Here is a 16,878-nt window from a genome sequence, read left to right as displayed (position 1 = left end):
GCCCAAAATGGCCTGGGCACACGCACAAGTGAGGGACTGGAAACTGGGGCAGGGACGGGGCAGGGACAGGGCAGGAGGGGCGAGCAGTTGCGAGCTGCATTTCCTGCACAAACCTTGCAGGGAGGAAATGCTGGCGCATGCGCAGGCCCGTGCAGTGGCAGGGACAGCGCCTCGGCAGGCTGGGGGGGGGGGGGGGGAACCAGCCCTAGTGCATCATGTACATGGGTAAAGCAGCAGGAACAAGGGTGCCAGGCCCTGCTCTGCACCAGTCACCCACCCCATGCCTCAGAGGCCCTCAAGGTTGCTATGGTAAAAGCCATTCAAGGGCTCTGTGTCTGTCCTGGCTGCTGCTGTGCAGAGCCCAAGCCACGTGAGCATGTTGCCTCCACTCCATCCCTTTCCCACATCAGGGCCTTGGGCTGGGGAAGGGAGCTTATTCCTCCATGCAGTGAAAGGGAGGCGCATCCTCAATTCCAGCCCCCCCCCCCCCCCCCCAGTTTTGCTCCTAGCCCCACCAGTGACTGCAGAGGCATCCAGCACACAAAATGGTCCCCAGCCTGCTTGCTTTTCCAGACTGGACTCAGTCTGTTCAATTCCTTCTGCATCAGATTTTGGTGGCATGCCCTTCCCCCCATTCTTCCACCCACACAGGCCCCAGTGAGGCAGAAGCAAGCAGACTGGCCTGGCACACACCTAAGCAGAGCAAAACCCCTTGGCAAAGAAGCCTAGTTGGGGGGGGGGGGGCGGGCTGGAGCTGCTCTTTGAGTGCAAAGGAAGCCAGGAAACACCAACTGGAAAAATCCGTTTTATTCCTACGATGGCATAAATCTCCCCACTCTAGCCATCTGCACCATGCCAGGGGAGACCAGGCATGCCAGTCCACCCCAGCGCTCATGGTGCCTGTCCTGCCACGCACAACCGCCAGCTGCCACATCTCACCACACAAGAGCATTTCCAAAAAAAACAGACACGTCACCCCTCCAACACCAAACCCGACTGAAATTGCACAGGGGCAGAGCAGTGGAGCATGGTGGAAACCAGCACCCAGGGTGTTATGGCTGCAGTTGGACCTGTGGGAAGAGGCACTAGCTCTGCTGCTGCCTGAAGCTGATAACCGTAGAGTAACTTGTGCTGCAGAGATGGTGGCTGCGCTGTGCCACGAGAGCAAGTAGCTGGCCTTGCCCTGATGCTGCCCACCAGCTCTCATTAGCACAGGCCAGTAAATTGGCCAGGAAGCCTCACGAGGAGATAGATCTGCTACCAGTTGCCACAACCACCACGTGAACTGTGGGATGTAGTGCTGGACAAAGCTTGTCATCTCAAGCAGCAGCACCCACCTTGCAGACAGAGGACCCAAGTCCGGAATTGCCTCTGAGCTCATACCCAGGCACAGACAGCATGTGAGCTCTCTTGCCTCTTCTAAAACCTGGTCTTAACTTGCCTCAAACTTTCCCTGGGCCTGGTACAACTTGGAAATGTTGCTGTAACAGAAAATACAAGTGAGTAGCACCATGCACAGCCTGTGGCTGCTTCCTCTGCAAGAGGACAGGGTTATTACAGCTCTGTGTAAACAAGGTCCAAAGAGAAAAGCTGCTTCTACAGTTCATTTAAGGCAGAACAACTGAAACCTTGCCCCAGAGTCATGGCTTCAGCAGTGCTACCAAGGGTGAGTTACGAGCAGACAACCTGAAGAGCTGCAGGTGCAGACCCAGGCCCTAGAGCTCGTAGTGGTGGTGCTGCTCTCCAGAGCAGGATCCCAGTCCAGCAGTCAGTGAGCGCCTGAATACAGATTTCATCCTTGTTGTTACTCCTCTAAGATCCTTTCTGCTTCAGCTTCCACTTCAACTGCAGAGATTACACTCTCTAAATACAATCAGCCAGAGGACCCAAGTTTGTGGCCAGAGCTGGCCTCTTAGCTGGGGATCACCAGTACCCCAATAGGGCCTGTGCCTGAGGGCACGATGCTTTTCCTTCAGGCCCTGCTGTACTTTCTGCTGCTACTGTGCTCAGTGCAATGCTAACCTGTGGCACCATCAGGTGACAGAGCCTACTTCTAGTAAGTCTACTTTGCAATTCTGCATTTTATGATCTCTTTTCTAACCCCTACCACACCCTTTCCTCCCCACTCCACATTATTCTTCTCCCTACACATGCTACTGCTTTCATGCCATTGCCCCCATCTGAGGCAAGGCACCAGAAGGCTCTGCCAAGTGTTGCCTTATTCCTCTGTGCAAATCAACGTTACTGGAAGTCCTGGAGCTCTTGGTGGATCCAGGCACCCATCGAACAGAAAACACAAACTTTACTTGCAGATGAACTGCTTTGAGCTCCATCTTCCCCAGAACCAGCTCCAGCGGGTAGGTGCCACACACCCTGCGAAGCACAAGCACCTGGGGCCCTGCACCCTGCCTGGGGAGGGGAACCAACTGCCGTCACACGGCCAGGGGAGCCTGCGAAGGTGAGAGGCGAAGGGGGCTCACTCCTGGCACACAGGCAAGGTGGCATTAGAGTATGTTGGTCACTCCTTCCTGACGCCCCCCTGCCTAAACTGCCATCCCTATCTGGCTGCAACAGAGCATGGGGTCACTGGAAGGAAGTCTTGCAGCTCAGGAAGCCCCTCGGCAATTGCTGAGGACCCCCGCTCCCATCCGCAGTTCTGCGTCGTGCAAAGGGGAGCTGGTTCTGCTTTGCGCAGAGATGATCCCAGTCAGAACATCCTCGGTATCAGCCCATACGAGAGGACCAGAGGTGTTCCAGAGATTCGACTCACCAGCTGGCTGCTTACTAATAAAAACACGCTCAGTTAAGATCCAGGGAAATTCTTAGTAACATGATGCACGACCATTTTAAACATCAGCATTAGGGGAAAGGAAAAACAGAACAGGAAAGAATGAATCAGTTACAGGAACAAAACAAAAAGCCCAACCCAAAATATAACCCGACCCCTGACAATGCAATCACTAGAAGGGAATCAGCACCCCTCCCCATAATATTAATTGATTTAGTATGTGCAATTGTGTGTATTACTATAGTGCAAATAGCTCTGCATTGATCACAGAGCAGTCGGCCAGAAGGGGACTGCCCACAAGTGAAACAGGGACTAGTTAGAGACAGACAAGAATCAACACTTATATAAAACAAACAAATAAAAAGCAACCCAACCACTGAGTAATGCCAAAAATAAATCCCAACTGCTCCTGCTGCCTCTGTCTCTGCACGGACAAGGCCTGGGCAGACCGACTGCCTAATATCCTCGGCGCTGCATTCAGGTGTAAGACTCCTTGACAGCAGGGCAAAGCCATGGCAGCAAATTCAGTTGTTCCCTGTTGTGGGAGCAAACAGACATGGGGATGAGGAGAGGGACATGGGGAAGACGGACATACTCTGCTTGGAGCTCTCTTGGGCATAAGGGAAGAGAGCAGTCAGAGCATCACTGGTCCTTCAAACCCTTCATGCAGGTTTGGAGTCCTGCAACTGGAACAGCTGTGTAACACAATCCAGGGCCGTGCAGTTGTCTAAACCTTTTAATGGATGTAACATCAAGCCGAACAGTCGTCAGACACCCTGCTAAACCTCCAAACTATCCCTGCCTTCAGACTGAGCTCTACGGCTGCGGTCTTATTCCTCCCATGCTCTATCAAAGGGCCAAACTCTGGGCATTTATCCATCAAACATCCTCCCTGCAAACCCAGTGCCAGCGACTGGCACTGCACAACATGCCTTCCCTCAGACGGCATGGGCTGCTGCCAGCCTCTGCAGACAAGTATGCCTCCATCCGTGGGCACGTTTTAACTCCCTCGGCTGGGCCCCTGCCAGCAGGAGGAAAAGGAGGTCTTAGATTTCCCTTTCGCCATGGCATCAGGTGTCTGGGTTGGCAGCACACATCGGGTTCAGCACTGCTGATGGAGACAACTCAGCACAGGCTGCTCATTCTGAACTGTGCCTTGTAGATGCCTTTACGCAACGCGCCCAGGGAGCCTGGTCTCCCCCTCCCTGCCGACACTGCAGGGCACCCACGGCACAGGCAGGGAAAATGAAAGCGTGGCGGGGGGGGGGGGGGGCGGGGAAATGGGGCACATCTCTTCTCCTGGACAGCAGAGTTTGTATCACGCCAGAGGGGAAGGGAACAGCTTTCCCCAGCAGAGCAAAGCCAACCTTCCCCAGCCAGCGCCCTGCACACGCAGGCCATGGGGTGCTGAGTACATCCCAGGGGGAAATGGGAGGAGAAAGCCTGGTGCCACCCCTGAAGCACACACCTGACCTTTGGATCAGACAGCCAGCAAAAGATGAACGCCCTGATGACTACCAGGTTTATAGAGTACCTTCTGGCCCTCGCTGGGGCGAAGTCATCCCTTGCTTGCAGGCTATCACAGGAAGAGCACATGCATCCCAAAGACGTTCCCCAGGCAGCAGTGACTAACAGGCTCTGTGCAGAACAGCCTGTCTTGTCCTCTCCCCACGTGACGGCTGACAGCTGCAGGCCTGGAGCAAGTCTCAGCAGAGTTGAGTGAGAGCCAAGTAGGCAGGAGGGCACATCTTTTCTATGAGGTTAGAGGGAGACAGAGCCTTCTCCCACCTTCTGCTGCTAAAGGAATGGACGGAAGATTCGCTGTAGGGGGAAAACCATGGCTGTTTCTTTGTGTCCCCTCCATCGAGACTGAAAGTGCTTCTAAGAGGGCAACCTCAATGCATCCTACTTAACCCAGTGAACATTTTAGATCTAAGCTATTTAACAGCATCCTGTTAAATCACAAGCAAACCACCTAACAGAATATAATTTGACATGCGTGTGAAGACCATAAAGCAGCATCCTGATGCACATGAGTTTTTTCGCAGGGTGGGACAATGGGTGTGTGGGAAACATGTGCGGCGTCAGGGCAGCAGCCTGCCTTCCAACCATCCGCACCAGCAAGAGGAACCTGACAGTACCCCCAGTCCTACTCTGCTGAGAGGCACACCAAGATTTCAGGATGGAGCACAATCCACAATGCCCTTCTCCATCCATCTATTCTTTCTCGTTGCTTTTTAGACATTTTTCGCTGTAGATGGGAATGAATGCTGAAGAGTGAAAGTGTCACATGCACACACAGGCGCACACACACACACATATACATACTCACACGTGCGCTGCAGCAGGCACGCAACACACACACTACTTGTGATTCCCACAGCCCAACAGCAGAAGGTATGATTCCATACTCTCCCTCCCCCTAGTGAAAATTTTCTTACATTTATACATTATTTAAGACACACGCTGATATATAAATTACTGTCTCTATATATACTATGTATAGGCAGCAGGGCCAGTCCATGAAGAAGGGCACCAGTGGGTTCATTTCCCTCGGTCCTCTGTGTAGTGCTGGAAGCGAGTGAAACTCATGAAGACTTGCTCCAGGGATATCTGGCTAACCGAATAGTCTTCTAAGTGATACTTCTCTTTGGCTTTCTCCAAGGCCCCAAAGACCTGCAAGGGATGGCAAGCAGCTCTGGTTATTGCAAGAGACTCACTCCAACATAAGGACAACTGCAGCAGGTTGAGACCGAAAAAGCTAAGGAAGCTCAAACAAATGACAGCCCACAGCAACAAGAGATGCCTCAGGGTGGGAATTCAAACCTCAAATTGGTTTATTCCATTTACATGCTGCACAGGCAACACTGCTCCCCTGTAAGCCCTACTGGGCTGCTGCCCAGGATGGGACAACACAGATGCCAGTGTGAGGTACCTAGAACCACGGTGCTAGACACTTCCTCAGGCCAAAGGGCAGCAGCAGGAAGCAGAGAGGCTCAAACTGCAGATGTCTTGGTTGGTGTCAAGAGACTTGCTGCCTGCGCTAGCTCATGGGAACAAGTGCTAGGTTGCTGATGTGGAGATGAGGGGTGGGAAGGATGGGACTACCAAAAACACTCCTTCTACCACCTTTCTGCTGCAGAGCTTTCAGGAAATATTTTAAGAACAAACACACACAGAAAGCAATGCTTGTTCCCAATGGAGATTTTGCCTTCTCTGTGGAGGGCAGCTGTCAAAGGCAGGCAGCTCTGAGAGGCTGGGGATCGTAGTGGTCCTGGTTCAGCACACACAGTGCTCCCAAACTGCTCTCTCCCTAACCACACTTGCATGTGACCTGTTCAGGCCAGAAGGTGGAAGAAGGTCAGGGAGAAAACCACTTTGTAATGAGTTTGTTTTTTATAAATCATGTGGATTTCAGACAGACAGTGACTCTGGAGGAAAAGGAAGATGAGCTGAGCATGAAAGGGAAGCTTGGCTCAGCCCAGAACAAACAGTGTGTGAACGGGCAGGAAAACATTTGCCCCTCCAACAACACTTTCCTTCTGCAAATGGGAAGAAAAGCATGGGGTTGGACTGGCATGTGCTCCAGCATGCCCTTACCTGTGCCCAGCTGAGGTTCTTGTTGGTCAAGTGGTAATGTACCATGCCCTGGTGTTCATGTTTCAAGACACTGCCTACAAGAGACAAGTAGAAAGAGGCTTTGAGTTAGGAAACTGGCTGAAGCCTACGAATGGCATCCTTCCCTCCTGCGGAGGGCAGCCAGTCCAGCAGCTTGTGGTACCTGGGAAAGTCTTGTCCACGAAGGCCTTGAAGGCCAGCAGCTCGCCTTCCTCGTCACTCCGCGTTTTGGCCAAGAGGGTGTAGCCACTGCCAAACTTGCTCTTCAGGTGCTGGGGGCTGCCCAGGCATTTGAACTGCCCATTCACCATGATGGCCAGTCGGGTGCACAAGGCCTCGCATTCTTCCATGCTACAAGACAGAAGAGGATTTGTTCAGCACAGCAGGAGCACTGAGATGTTCCAGCTCTGCTCATATGTGGCTGGGAAACAGCAGAAGCTTCTGGGGATATGGTGGAGGTGGACTGTCTCCTTGCTGGGTTTTCTCCTGCCTCACAAGAGGGAGATTTGGGTAAAGCCAGCTGCTGCTCGGCTGCATGCTATGTCCACCCACATCAGGCTCTACCACCACAGCTCATCCCAGGCCCTGGAGGTGGGCCCCATCCCCTTGCCCCCAATGCCCTCCTGTCCACTCCCAATCTCCCAGGCCAAGACCTGGCCAGAAAACTGTCACCTGTGGGAGGTGAAGATGATGGATTTGCCACACTCCCGCGTCCTTGTCACTGCATCCCAGAGCAAACGGCGGGCCACAGGGTCCATGCCAGTAGAGGGCTCATCCAGGAAAATCACAGGGGGGCCACCAATGAGAGCAATGCCAGCACTCAACTTCCGCTTGTTACCACCACTATGGAAGGAAACAGGAATAGGGAGAGAAACGGGCCTGAAGTGAGCACAGGGGAAGCCATGCAGGACAAAGGGTAGACAGGTCCTTAGACCAGATGCTATGCATGATTACATGTAGTGCCAACCAGCCTCAGAGAGATGGGGTGTGTCTATGTAAGCGCATGTTTGGAATAACCCTCTCACCTGTAGGTCCTCACTAGCTTGTCTGCATGGGGCTCCAACAGCAGCCCTCTCAACATGTTCTCCACACAGCTGCCAATATAACGCTCAGGGATGCCCCGCAGCCGGGCGTACATGCTCAGAGTCTCGCGGCCTGTCATGTGGTCCAGGAGGGCGTCAAACTGTGGGCAGTAGCCAATCCGCTGCTGGACCTTGAGACAAGAGGAACCCAAGGAGGATTAGCTCTTAGGCAGGTTTCTGCAAGGAGATCTCCACACTAGGAGGATGGTGGGTACACGTGATTGCCTTAGCACCCACAGAGTTTTTCCACATCTGTGCAAGGTCATATGCTCAAACTAACAGGGACTGAACTACAGTTCTGAAACTGTACTCAAAATGAGAGGGATTTTTTCCAGTCGCTAAAGCAGCAAGCAGGGGTAGTGGATGGATACATGCAGCACAGCTGGGGAAGGCAACTGGAAGGCAATGCATGGTCTCACACACTTCTCACGCTTTACTACCCAAATTGATTCCTTGCTGTGAGGGGTCATTTCAGGTGGTCCAGGCTTTCAGGAGAAAAAGCACTGGAGACCCTGTGCCACTTAGTAAGTGGAAGAAGAAATCAGTCCTTCAGTGAGCTTGTCTGGGAGAGACTGGTGCTACCGAGCCCTTACCCTGCTGCCTGTGCCTTCCCCATATCCTGTCTTCCTCTGGAGACAAGAGCCCAATAGAAGGTAGAGTCCCAAGGAAGGAAGTTAACAGGATCATACTTTCAGGCAGTTCTTCTCCCTGTTCTCAATGCCTGACACTGCCTAGGGTTGACACAGTTAGATGTGTCTAGGGATTGATACAAAAAACTGACCCATGCTTTGAAGCATTCAGTTTATGACTCTTCTCTTGCTTTGCCAAAGGGAATGGGTGATTTGCAGCAAGGGGAGCTCTAGCTGGAGCCTAGAAATATTTTCCCTGCTTGTTTTAGAGAGATTGTCATCTGACAGTGAGCTCTAACTCACATTTTCCACATTTCCAATTACTGAGCTAAACTCTTTTGAAGAAGAGTTTGCCAGACTTCCAAGGTTTGACTTCCATTCATTTCTTATCTGCCATCCCAGTGGAGGGGAGATTTCTTCCAGATGCCCAGATTAACAGGAGAGCTGGGTCAGACATGAACACAATATCCCTGGAATATTACATCCACCATTAACAATTGCAACTGTGTCCTCCTTAGAGGCACTGGCAAGGTGACACCCACTGGACAGCACAGCAAGAAGCAGGACTGCTTGTTACTTCACCCTCCACCCCTGCAGCCTTCAGTACCTTTTTGATGTTGGCCAGAATGCTGTGGCCATCCACATAAGCATCGCCTGATGTGATGCTCTCATCACCAGTCAGCATCTTGAAGGTGGTGGTTTTGCCTGCTCCATTGAAGCCAAGAAGGCCAAAGCATTCACCCTTGCTGACTGCCAAGGAGATCCTGTCCACTGCCAGCAGGGACTCCCGGCTGTCATAGACCTGGCGGAGAGCAAAGAACAAGCTGTGCCATCACAGGACATGCCAAACTCCCAGCACCACAGCAAGGCAAACCCTGTGAGGACCATGTGTCTGCTCAGAGCAGGATGACCAGGAAGATCCATGCTCTCTCCTCACCTTAGTGAGCTCTTTGATGACCAGGGGGCTGCTCAGTGATGACAGCAGCTCTGGTGGTGACTCCAAAACCTTTTTCCTCTCATCTGCTACATCCCGGTCTTCTGGCAGCACAGGCACCCTGTTCAAGAGTGCAACCTGAAATACAGGAAAGAAGACTCTCTGCTACCTTGCTGCTGTGGGACAAACAGGTTCCTCCAGACTGACCTGGGGCAAGTCCTCCCACCCCATGAGGGATACGCCCCTTCAGTCAACTACCTCGAGGGACGTCCCACTCCACTTGCCACCCCACATGCTCAAAAGCACTCCTCTAAGCAACATGCTCAATGGCTGCTCTCCCAGGAAGATGATTTAGGTCAAAAGGTGCATAGTCTATGGGGTTTGGGAGCTGTTCCTAGCCAAGTGACACTTTCTGTGTGGAGTCCTGAACAGAGGGAGAAGAGGGAACTGGAGCCCTGATCACTGGGTCTGAGCGACTCTACGGACCATAGGAATTTGGGTAGGATCTGAACAAGTGACATGGGCCTGTCTCCAGTTCACAGAGACCCCTGGACCTGATTTGACACAAGGGTGCCTACTTCTCCCTACCATATGCTTCAGCTCACCCATTTTCGCCGCCTGCAGATGCCACAGACCAAAGTTCTTAATCTCCAGAGAAGGTTTGTCTCAATGAGGAAAAGGAGGAAGAGGAAGGAGAAGCCCTGGATAGTCAAGGATGTCAGGTATCGTCCAATTCCAGGCATCTCCCAGGAAAAGTAGTTCATCTGATAACTGATATCTGGAGCAGGGGTGGGATAAAATCAAATTTGGATGAATCCACAGTCTGGGGAAGGGCAAATATGCTCCAGAGAGAGCTGGGTGCCCACAGCCTTGCCACTTTCATCTGCATTCCAGCCCACACTGCTCAAGCCCTGGGATCCTTGCACACAGCTCCTTCCAATCCCTCCCACAACAGGATTCAGGCCCTGGAGGGGAGCTGGCACCGAGAAAAGATGCCCAGCAGAGATACACAGAGGAGATCAATTCATTCTTTCAGGATTTGTGACCCAGACCACAACTGGTATTTCTTCACTTGCCTGTGAAATTTTCCCAAGGCCACATTTCCCTCCAAATTCTTAGCAAGAAAAGTGTTCCTTAACAGGATCCCTCCAACAAATGCTGCCCAGTTTTTGCTTTAACAGGGTACGTGAAGCTACTGCCCAGGCTGGGCTGGAGGCTCCATGATACCGAAGCATACAAATTTCCTGAGATGAACATCTCGTGTCTGAGTCCTGGGGACACAGGCACTCATACATGAGAGATCAAGATGCTGTCAGGGATTGTAGACCTACCCCTACCCCAAAACCCAGTCCTGCTCCTCCAGCTGCTCCAGAGAAAAACTCAAAGCAAAGCTCATCCGCCCTTCCAGCGCATGCTGGTTCTTATCAAGCACAGTACCACAGTTGCACAACCAAACCTGTAGTTGTGCTGGACCTAGGTCAGCCACTCCAAATTCCCCGAGCAACGTTTCTGCCACAGCTGCCCAGCCTCACCATTCACCCCACACAGAGACCCCACAGTGAGGCTGTGGATGCAGTGGAATGGCCAGCGTGGGCAGGCAAGAACAAACAAACTCACTGAATGCCTTGCAGATGAAGATGGCTTCAACAGAGGAGGTGCAAAACTGAATGAACTCATAGTTCTGGTAGAAGTCACTGATGCATTGGCCCAAGCAATAATTTGGTAAGATGAGAAAGACTTTATCCAGGGTTCTGGAGAGGTCCACCAAGCCCAGTTCTGAAAAAAGAGCATATGAGGATGGACAGATGAGATTTAGCTGTTTTTAGAGAAAGATCTTGATACATCAACATTCAGAAGGAGAACTCGAGCAAATTCTGTCATGCTAAGTAGTGAGGATGGGTTGTCACGGGGTGTTTGTTTGCTAGCTCTAGGTGTGGGGACAGCCCTAGGCTGGGTCTTTTTGGTGAAGGGAGGCTGCTGGGCATGCAAGGAGGAAAGAGGACTCACCTGGAATGCTCATGATGGTGACTGCAAGGAAAGTGGCCGTGCCTGAGAGGATGTTGAAGATGGTGAGACGTGTGTAGGCTGTGGCTGCTACTGAGAAGAAGAAGCTGAGGAGGTACATGAGGGGGATAATGGCCCAGCCATAAAGGAGGAAGATCAGCATCACATCAACCAGGTGGCTGTCTTGAGTGAAGGCTTGCACATCAAAGGCCTGGAATATCACCTGGGGCACAGCAATGTGAGGAAAGTGTATGTTTTTCTTGACTGCAAGTGATACCATCTTGCCTGAACAGCCCAGGTAGCAAGCAACATAATAGTAGCGGTATGCTGGCATGGAGACCCCATCACTGAGGGGTCCCACTGGCAACACTAGCAGCCTATACCTGGTACCAGGGGGAGCTCCTGCAGATTAGGATGCAAAAGGGCAAATCTGGCCCTGGGGAATTTCTCACCAGGCTCCCATATACTTGGGATGTTCTAGTGCCACTGCCCACTCCCAAATGTTCAGGCCTAGAGGTTGCAGTCAATTGACCCTTACTGGTAGGGAAGCTGGACAGCTCTGCCTACAGCTGAGCTCCCAGCAGGACCGAGGGGCAGCTTTCTTGCTGATCCTACATATTAACTGAGCCAGAGCCAGGTGGTCTCATCCTTTTCCCTCCGCCCACACAAGTCCCTCCATCCACACACATCCCAGCTCTCCCAGAAGATCAGGCACTCCATATAGTAACACCCAGAGGCCACGCTCGGGGCGCTGAGCAGCTCAAGCAACTTGCGTAGGTTGACACAAGGAAAGGCAGAGGCAAAGGAAATGTGGAGAGCACTGATGGAGTCAAAAGTTCTCTTGGCTACATGACAGAGCTGATCCGGGAGCCCTGCTATGCAGAACACCCAGTGCCAGTCTGGGAGTCCCCAGCGATCTTCCATCAGTGACACTGTGATGGCAGGGACCTTGTAGAGGGTATGACAGGAGGGTGTTAATGGTGACTTACCAGCATCAGAGCACAAGGAATGAGGAAGTTGATGATGTCCCAGAGCAGGGCAGAAAGCCAGAAGTTGACCACATAGACTCCGCTGACGAACTGGACATGCTTAGCTTTGATGGCCCGCTCACTGACCAGTAGGAGTGCGAAGGTGCTGGCGAGCGAAGCCATGCCATAGAGCAAGTTGATGGCAATGGCGAACCCAGTCTGGCCTCTGAGGGGAGAGCAGCAGGGCTGGTTAAAACAGGGAGAGCCCAACAGACCAACGCTGAGGCTACATGGGGACAACACACCTATGCCATGTTTCAGGAATAGGTGTTGATGCCAGCCCCATCTGGGTTCCCTCCAACTCGAGGCCCCAACCCTCTGGGCAGCTACAGACAGCACCCTGCCATCCTTCCTAGTCATGAAGCTGTGCCAGAGGCTGAATGCTGAGCAGTGCTGGGCACTGGCAGGTCCCAACAACTTCAGCAGGAGTCACAGGCACCCTGCGTTCCCCTGGGACTTCTTCCTCACAACACTGACCCTGGGGCGTCAACCTGTGATTTTACGATGCCATACCACTGCCTGGGTGGTTCAGCACTGGGGAAATGTGAGGACAGGAAGAGGAACCAGCATTGCATGGGGAGAGCAAGCAAGGTCACAGCAGCTCTGCCTCCACCACACTCAGCTCTTGTGAAGACTACACTCGCCCATCAAACCAGCATGTACAAGAAATGCCCGAAAATAAAAGCATATCTCAGTAAGTCTCCCAAGTACAGCCCTCCCAGGACACCACAAAACCTTCACCCTGCCTTTGCGAGGTCACATGCATGACCCCTCTTGTACAGGGGAGTCTCAGAGACCCTGGATGCAGGATTTCTTGAAACATACAGCTGCACAGCTCCCTCTGATCCCAGGTGGAGAAATGGGCACTGAGCATCCATGGGGAAAAAATCCCTAACCACAGGCTGCATCTAAAGGGAAATACTCAGTCACTGAGATACCTGTGCTAAGCGACTGCCAGGCTCAGGCAGGTCAGTCTGCTACATAGCTTTGCTCTCCTGACCTCCTAAGTACAACCACAGCTACATTTAGGTCTAAGAAACTCGAGGCTGGCTTCTCCACTGATGTTAGTACAACAGAGCCAGTTTGTGCCAATGGAAGTTGTGAGCCCTAGCAGGAAAGAAGCGCTGTGCGATCAGACATACTCCATGAGCTGGTCCTTGGCCTTCTCGGTGATGTTGCGGGGCTGAGGGTAGTTGGTGACTGTGATGGATGCGTTGGGGCCTGCCAGTACCCTGAAGACAGCGTTGTCAGCCAGCATGAGGGCAGTGGCAGGGGAGTGGTATGCCTGGTTGTTGAACAGCGCGGTGACCACGGTGTGGTTTCCGGCTCCCTCGAAAGAGGCAGCTGCGATGTAGTGTTCATTGAAGGCTCCCCCCTCCTCAGACGCTCTTGAGATGAGGTACTCCTCCAGGCCACCTGTCAAACACCACTCTGCTGTTACAAGCACACTCTAGCAAATAAAGAGCTGACACCCAGGGCCAACTGCAGAAGGATCCTGAGCAGCCCCAGCTCTGGGTAGCCCACTCTAGCCCTAACAATGGCCACAAACACAGGGCTATAAAGAACATAGCTCTGCTTGGGGCGAGGAGGGGCAGGACCCAATTGCAGGACTCTCCTGTACAGGAGAGGATAGAACAGGTTAGGTCGGATACAGTGCAGCGGGGATCTAAGCCTCCCTGCAAGCATTCTCACACCACTGGCCACGGCAGGAAAAGCCTGTGGCTCCTGTACACACCCCCAGGCAACATCTGCTGCGCTTACGCTCCACAAGCCCTCACCTAGCACCTCCAGCGGCGACTGGTGCTGGGCATCCAGCAGCTCCACGTACTGCTCCGCTAACCTCTGCGACAGACCTGAGGTAGCTGAGACAGAGAAAGGCACAATAGTCTGGCCGTAGGGCTCCAGCATCAGCCTCAGCAGGGAGGAGTCCCTGGGTCCTGGGAAGGTCTTGGCAACGATGAGGGCAAAGGCAGTGAAAATCAGAGGCACAAGGAACTGTGCTGCCACCATCTTCCAGTTGCGCCAGCTGTACATGGCTCGCTTCATGAACATGGCGTAGAACTGCTGGCAGCAGAGGTAGAACTGGGACGGGAGAAGTCAGAGGTCAAGCTCAAGTCCTACTAGCTGCAGACAACCCCACTGGCCCCATGCCCACGCAGTTTCTGGAGCAAACGAGCCCAAAGGCCAACTCCCTGACCCCTCCATCCTCCCTGCATTTAGCCCACAAGCTCACATGACTGGTTGTCACCTGCTTTCCAGAAAAGCCCCTAAAGGGATTAACAGGTTAGCACTTGACCTCAGAGCAGGAGGTCAGCAGCTCAAAACATGGCTTTCCAAATGGACACTGTTACTTTGGGATCTAAAAGCAGCTTCAGACATGATCTTTACCTAAGTCTCCCTTCTCAGCATTTGAGGATCACAAATAGGATTATTACAACAAGGTTCCCTGTTACAGCAACTGGACTGTGAAGCCAGGAGCTCCCAGCCAAGCCCACGTAAGGACTTCTTCGCTTTTTAAACCCATGAACACCTTTCTTCCCTTCTTTGAGGCATGCCCTTGCAAAGCACAGGGAAATTTATCACAGGTGTGTTGGCCAGCTGGCCATGCAGGGCTGTCACAGATGTGAAATGCAAGCTCAGCAAAAGAAGGAAGATTTTTTTTTCCCCTCGTCTCCTCACTGGAAATCCCAAGTGATATAAGAACGACAGGTGTAAAACACTTTAGACCACTTGTACTTCTTCAAAAGGCGGCACCTCTTTAGAACTCGAGAGTAATATGTAAGAGGACGGCAGTGACCAACCCCAGCAACCAATCCCAAATGACTCTAAAAATAATTTGTACTTAAGATGCAGATTCCACTTCTCCCTCAATAACCCACAGATAATACGCAGTGAGACTTGCATAGGGCAAGCTCCATCTTGTAGCTCCCCTGCTGCAGAGATCCCTTTCAGATGTGCTCTTCCCTGTTCCCCGTGCACTGATACCCCCCAGCACTCACCCCTGTGTTGAGTTTGATGCTGGAGCAGTCCTCTGTAATGAGTGCCCCGCTGTCATCCGTCATATCTGTCATTCCACTCAGGCTGCTGGAGTCATCCATGGCCCAGTCATTGGAGCGTCTCTCATGCTGGTACTGGAGAGCAGGGAGCTGGATAGCCTGGATATCCATGCTGGAATCCACCAGCTTCCCAACCCTGCCACCAGAAGGGAAAGCAGATGATGGAGCACGAACCTGGACAGGATCGAGCTGTTCTGAGCTAGAGAAGCCATACCCCTGAGACAAAACCCACACATGCCTCAGAGAGCCCTAGAGAAACCTGTCTGTGTCAGACTGACTCTTCCAACCTTCCTTCTCTCCCTCAGCCAGCTTTTTCTTCCTAGTCTGGCCATTTAGAGACAAAATCAGTACTTTGGAAAGGCCTGTGGGAAAAAGACACTGCCTGTATAAAGCTTATTCCACAGCTGCAGCTCTTTTTTTCCCCCCTTCAATCGTTAAAGCTCAAGGGCTTTCTTTTTTAGCAGAAAAAAGATAAAAAATGGCTCTGTGCAACTTCACACTGACATTCGGACTTGGCCTTTCCAACCGAGAGTGCCCGCTTGGGATGTGTCAGACATCACTGCTGCTGAAGTACACAGGGACTGCGTCAACATTGTTAAATCATGTGAGAGGGCAAAAGCACACATGAACGGCAGGGAAGAAGGCCAGGAGGCACCTGCGCTCGTAAGGCTGCAAGGGGTATCTGTGACTCATACACCAAGGCAAGGCTTAGCAGTTTCTGCAGCAGAGTCTAAAGAGCTTGTGGTGTCAAACACTGAGTCAGGACCCACCCCTGACCGCAGGCTGTTCTGATCTCAGGTCTGTTACCCTTTGGAAAGCTTTTGCAGGAGAGGACTAAGGCGCTTGGGTCCATTTGTCATGTTACTGTGCTGCAGGGAGGCCCAGGTCCCACTCCACAGTCAGCCCTAAAGGGACCTTGACCACAGCTCCCAGGAGAGCTGAACACATGGAGGGGCTCAGGGATTCAGACTGACATGCTTTCCTGCCACGTGCATGCACTCCGCTTCCTGTGAGTCGGGCTACAAACGAGTTTTCTGCTGCTGTTCAGCCCTTCCAGGGGGAGCTCAGCCGCCCTCCCTGCCCTCTGGCTTCTTACCTCAGAAAGACTTCCTCCATGGTGGTGACGGAGGCACCATAGCTGGCAATGCCTAGCTCCTCCTGCTTCTGCTCCAGCTCAGTGAAGAGCGCCTCAAACCTGCAAGGACAAGTGAGGTGTTGGATGCTGCCACTTTCCCCTTCTTCTGACATCAAAGGCCAGCTCCGCCGGGCAGAGCTCTTGACTATTTTGGGGTGCCAGAAAGATGGCGTCCCCTGCATTTAATGGATGGCAGACAAAGCTCCAGAACAGAGTGCCCTGAATCCCCAGGCCTTGGATTTCAGCATGGCCAGAGATGGGTAGAGGATGAGAGAGGTACTCAGAGGTTAAGACACTCTAGGAAACAATCCTGCAGCTGGCCTGAATCCTGCAACCAGCTCCAGAGCTGCCTGCAGCACTCAGCGCAATATTCTCCCCACAAAGCAGCTTTCAGGCTCCATCTTCTGCTACTCTTTCTTGCCACAGGGAGCCTCAGCTATTCATATTGCACCACTGTCCAGAGACCTGATGCTCTCAGCCTCCCTGGGCCCTGTGTGAAGGCTTTGGCCAGGTCCCAGTTGCACTGAAGGGCCTCCAAACATCTCTGCCACTGTCTTGTACATCGGGGCACACCTAGGTGTCAATGGGACATCTCTGCTACCAG

General features: G+C 52.6%; 1 protein-coding gene across 4 annotated transcripts in view; it reads right to left on the bottom strand.

The window, feature by feature from the left end:
• Positions 1–792: 792 nt before the first annotated feature.
• The window catches only part of ABCA3 (ATP binding cassette subfamily A member 3), a 48,507-nt gene continuing 32,421 nt past the window's right edge, over positions 793–16,878 (bottom strand). For all 4 annotated transcript variants that reach the window (XM_064520682.1, XM_026100500.2, XM_064520681.1 and 1 more), the window contains exons 17-31: positions 16,236–16,334; positions 15,083–15,275; positions 13,862–14,165; positions 13,226–13,499; positions 12,045–12,249; positions 11,059–11,278; positions 10,669–10,827; positions 9,657–9,829; positions 9,055–9,189; positions 8,725–8,919; positions 7,432–7,619; positions 7,079–7,249; positions 6,570–6,757; positions 6,389–6,462; positions 793–5,464 (exon numbers count right to left, since the gene is read on the bottom strand). In XM_064520682.1, the coding sequence (XP_064376752.1) occupies positions 5,333–5,464; positions 6,389–6,462; positions 6,570–6,757; positions 7,079–7,249; positions 7,432–7,619; positions 8,725–8,919; positions 9,055–9,189; positions 9,657–9,829; positions 10,669–10,827; positions 11,059–11,278; positions 12,045–12,249; positions 13,226–13,499; positions 13,862–14,165; positions 15,083–15,275; positions 16,236–16,334 (2,710 nt within the window). In that variant the 3' untranslated portion in view covers positions 793–5,332. The remainder of the gene's footprint in view (positions 5,465–6,388; positions 6,463–6,569; positions 6,758–7,078; positions 7,250–7,431; positions 7,620–8,724; positions 8,920–9,054; positions 9,190–9,656; positions 9,830–10,668; positions 10,828–11,058; positions 11,279–12,044; positions 12,250–13,225; positions 13,500–13,861; positions 14,166–15,082; positions 15,276–16,235; positions 16,335–16,878) is intronic.

The sequence above is a fragment of the Dromaius novaehollandiae genome, chromosome 14 (assembly GCF_036370855.1).
Source record: "Dromaius novaehollandiae isolate bDroNov1 chromosome 14, bDroNov1.hap1, whole genome shotgun sequence".
In the NCBI taxonomy this organism is placed as follows: domain Eukaryota; kingdom Metazoa; phylum Chordata; class Aves; order Casuariiformes; family Dromaiidae; genus Dromaius; species Dromaius novaehollandiae.
This window is presented reverse-complemented; position numbering and strand designations above follow the sequence as displayed.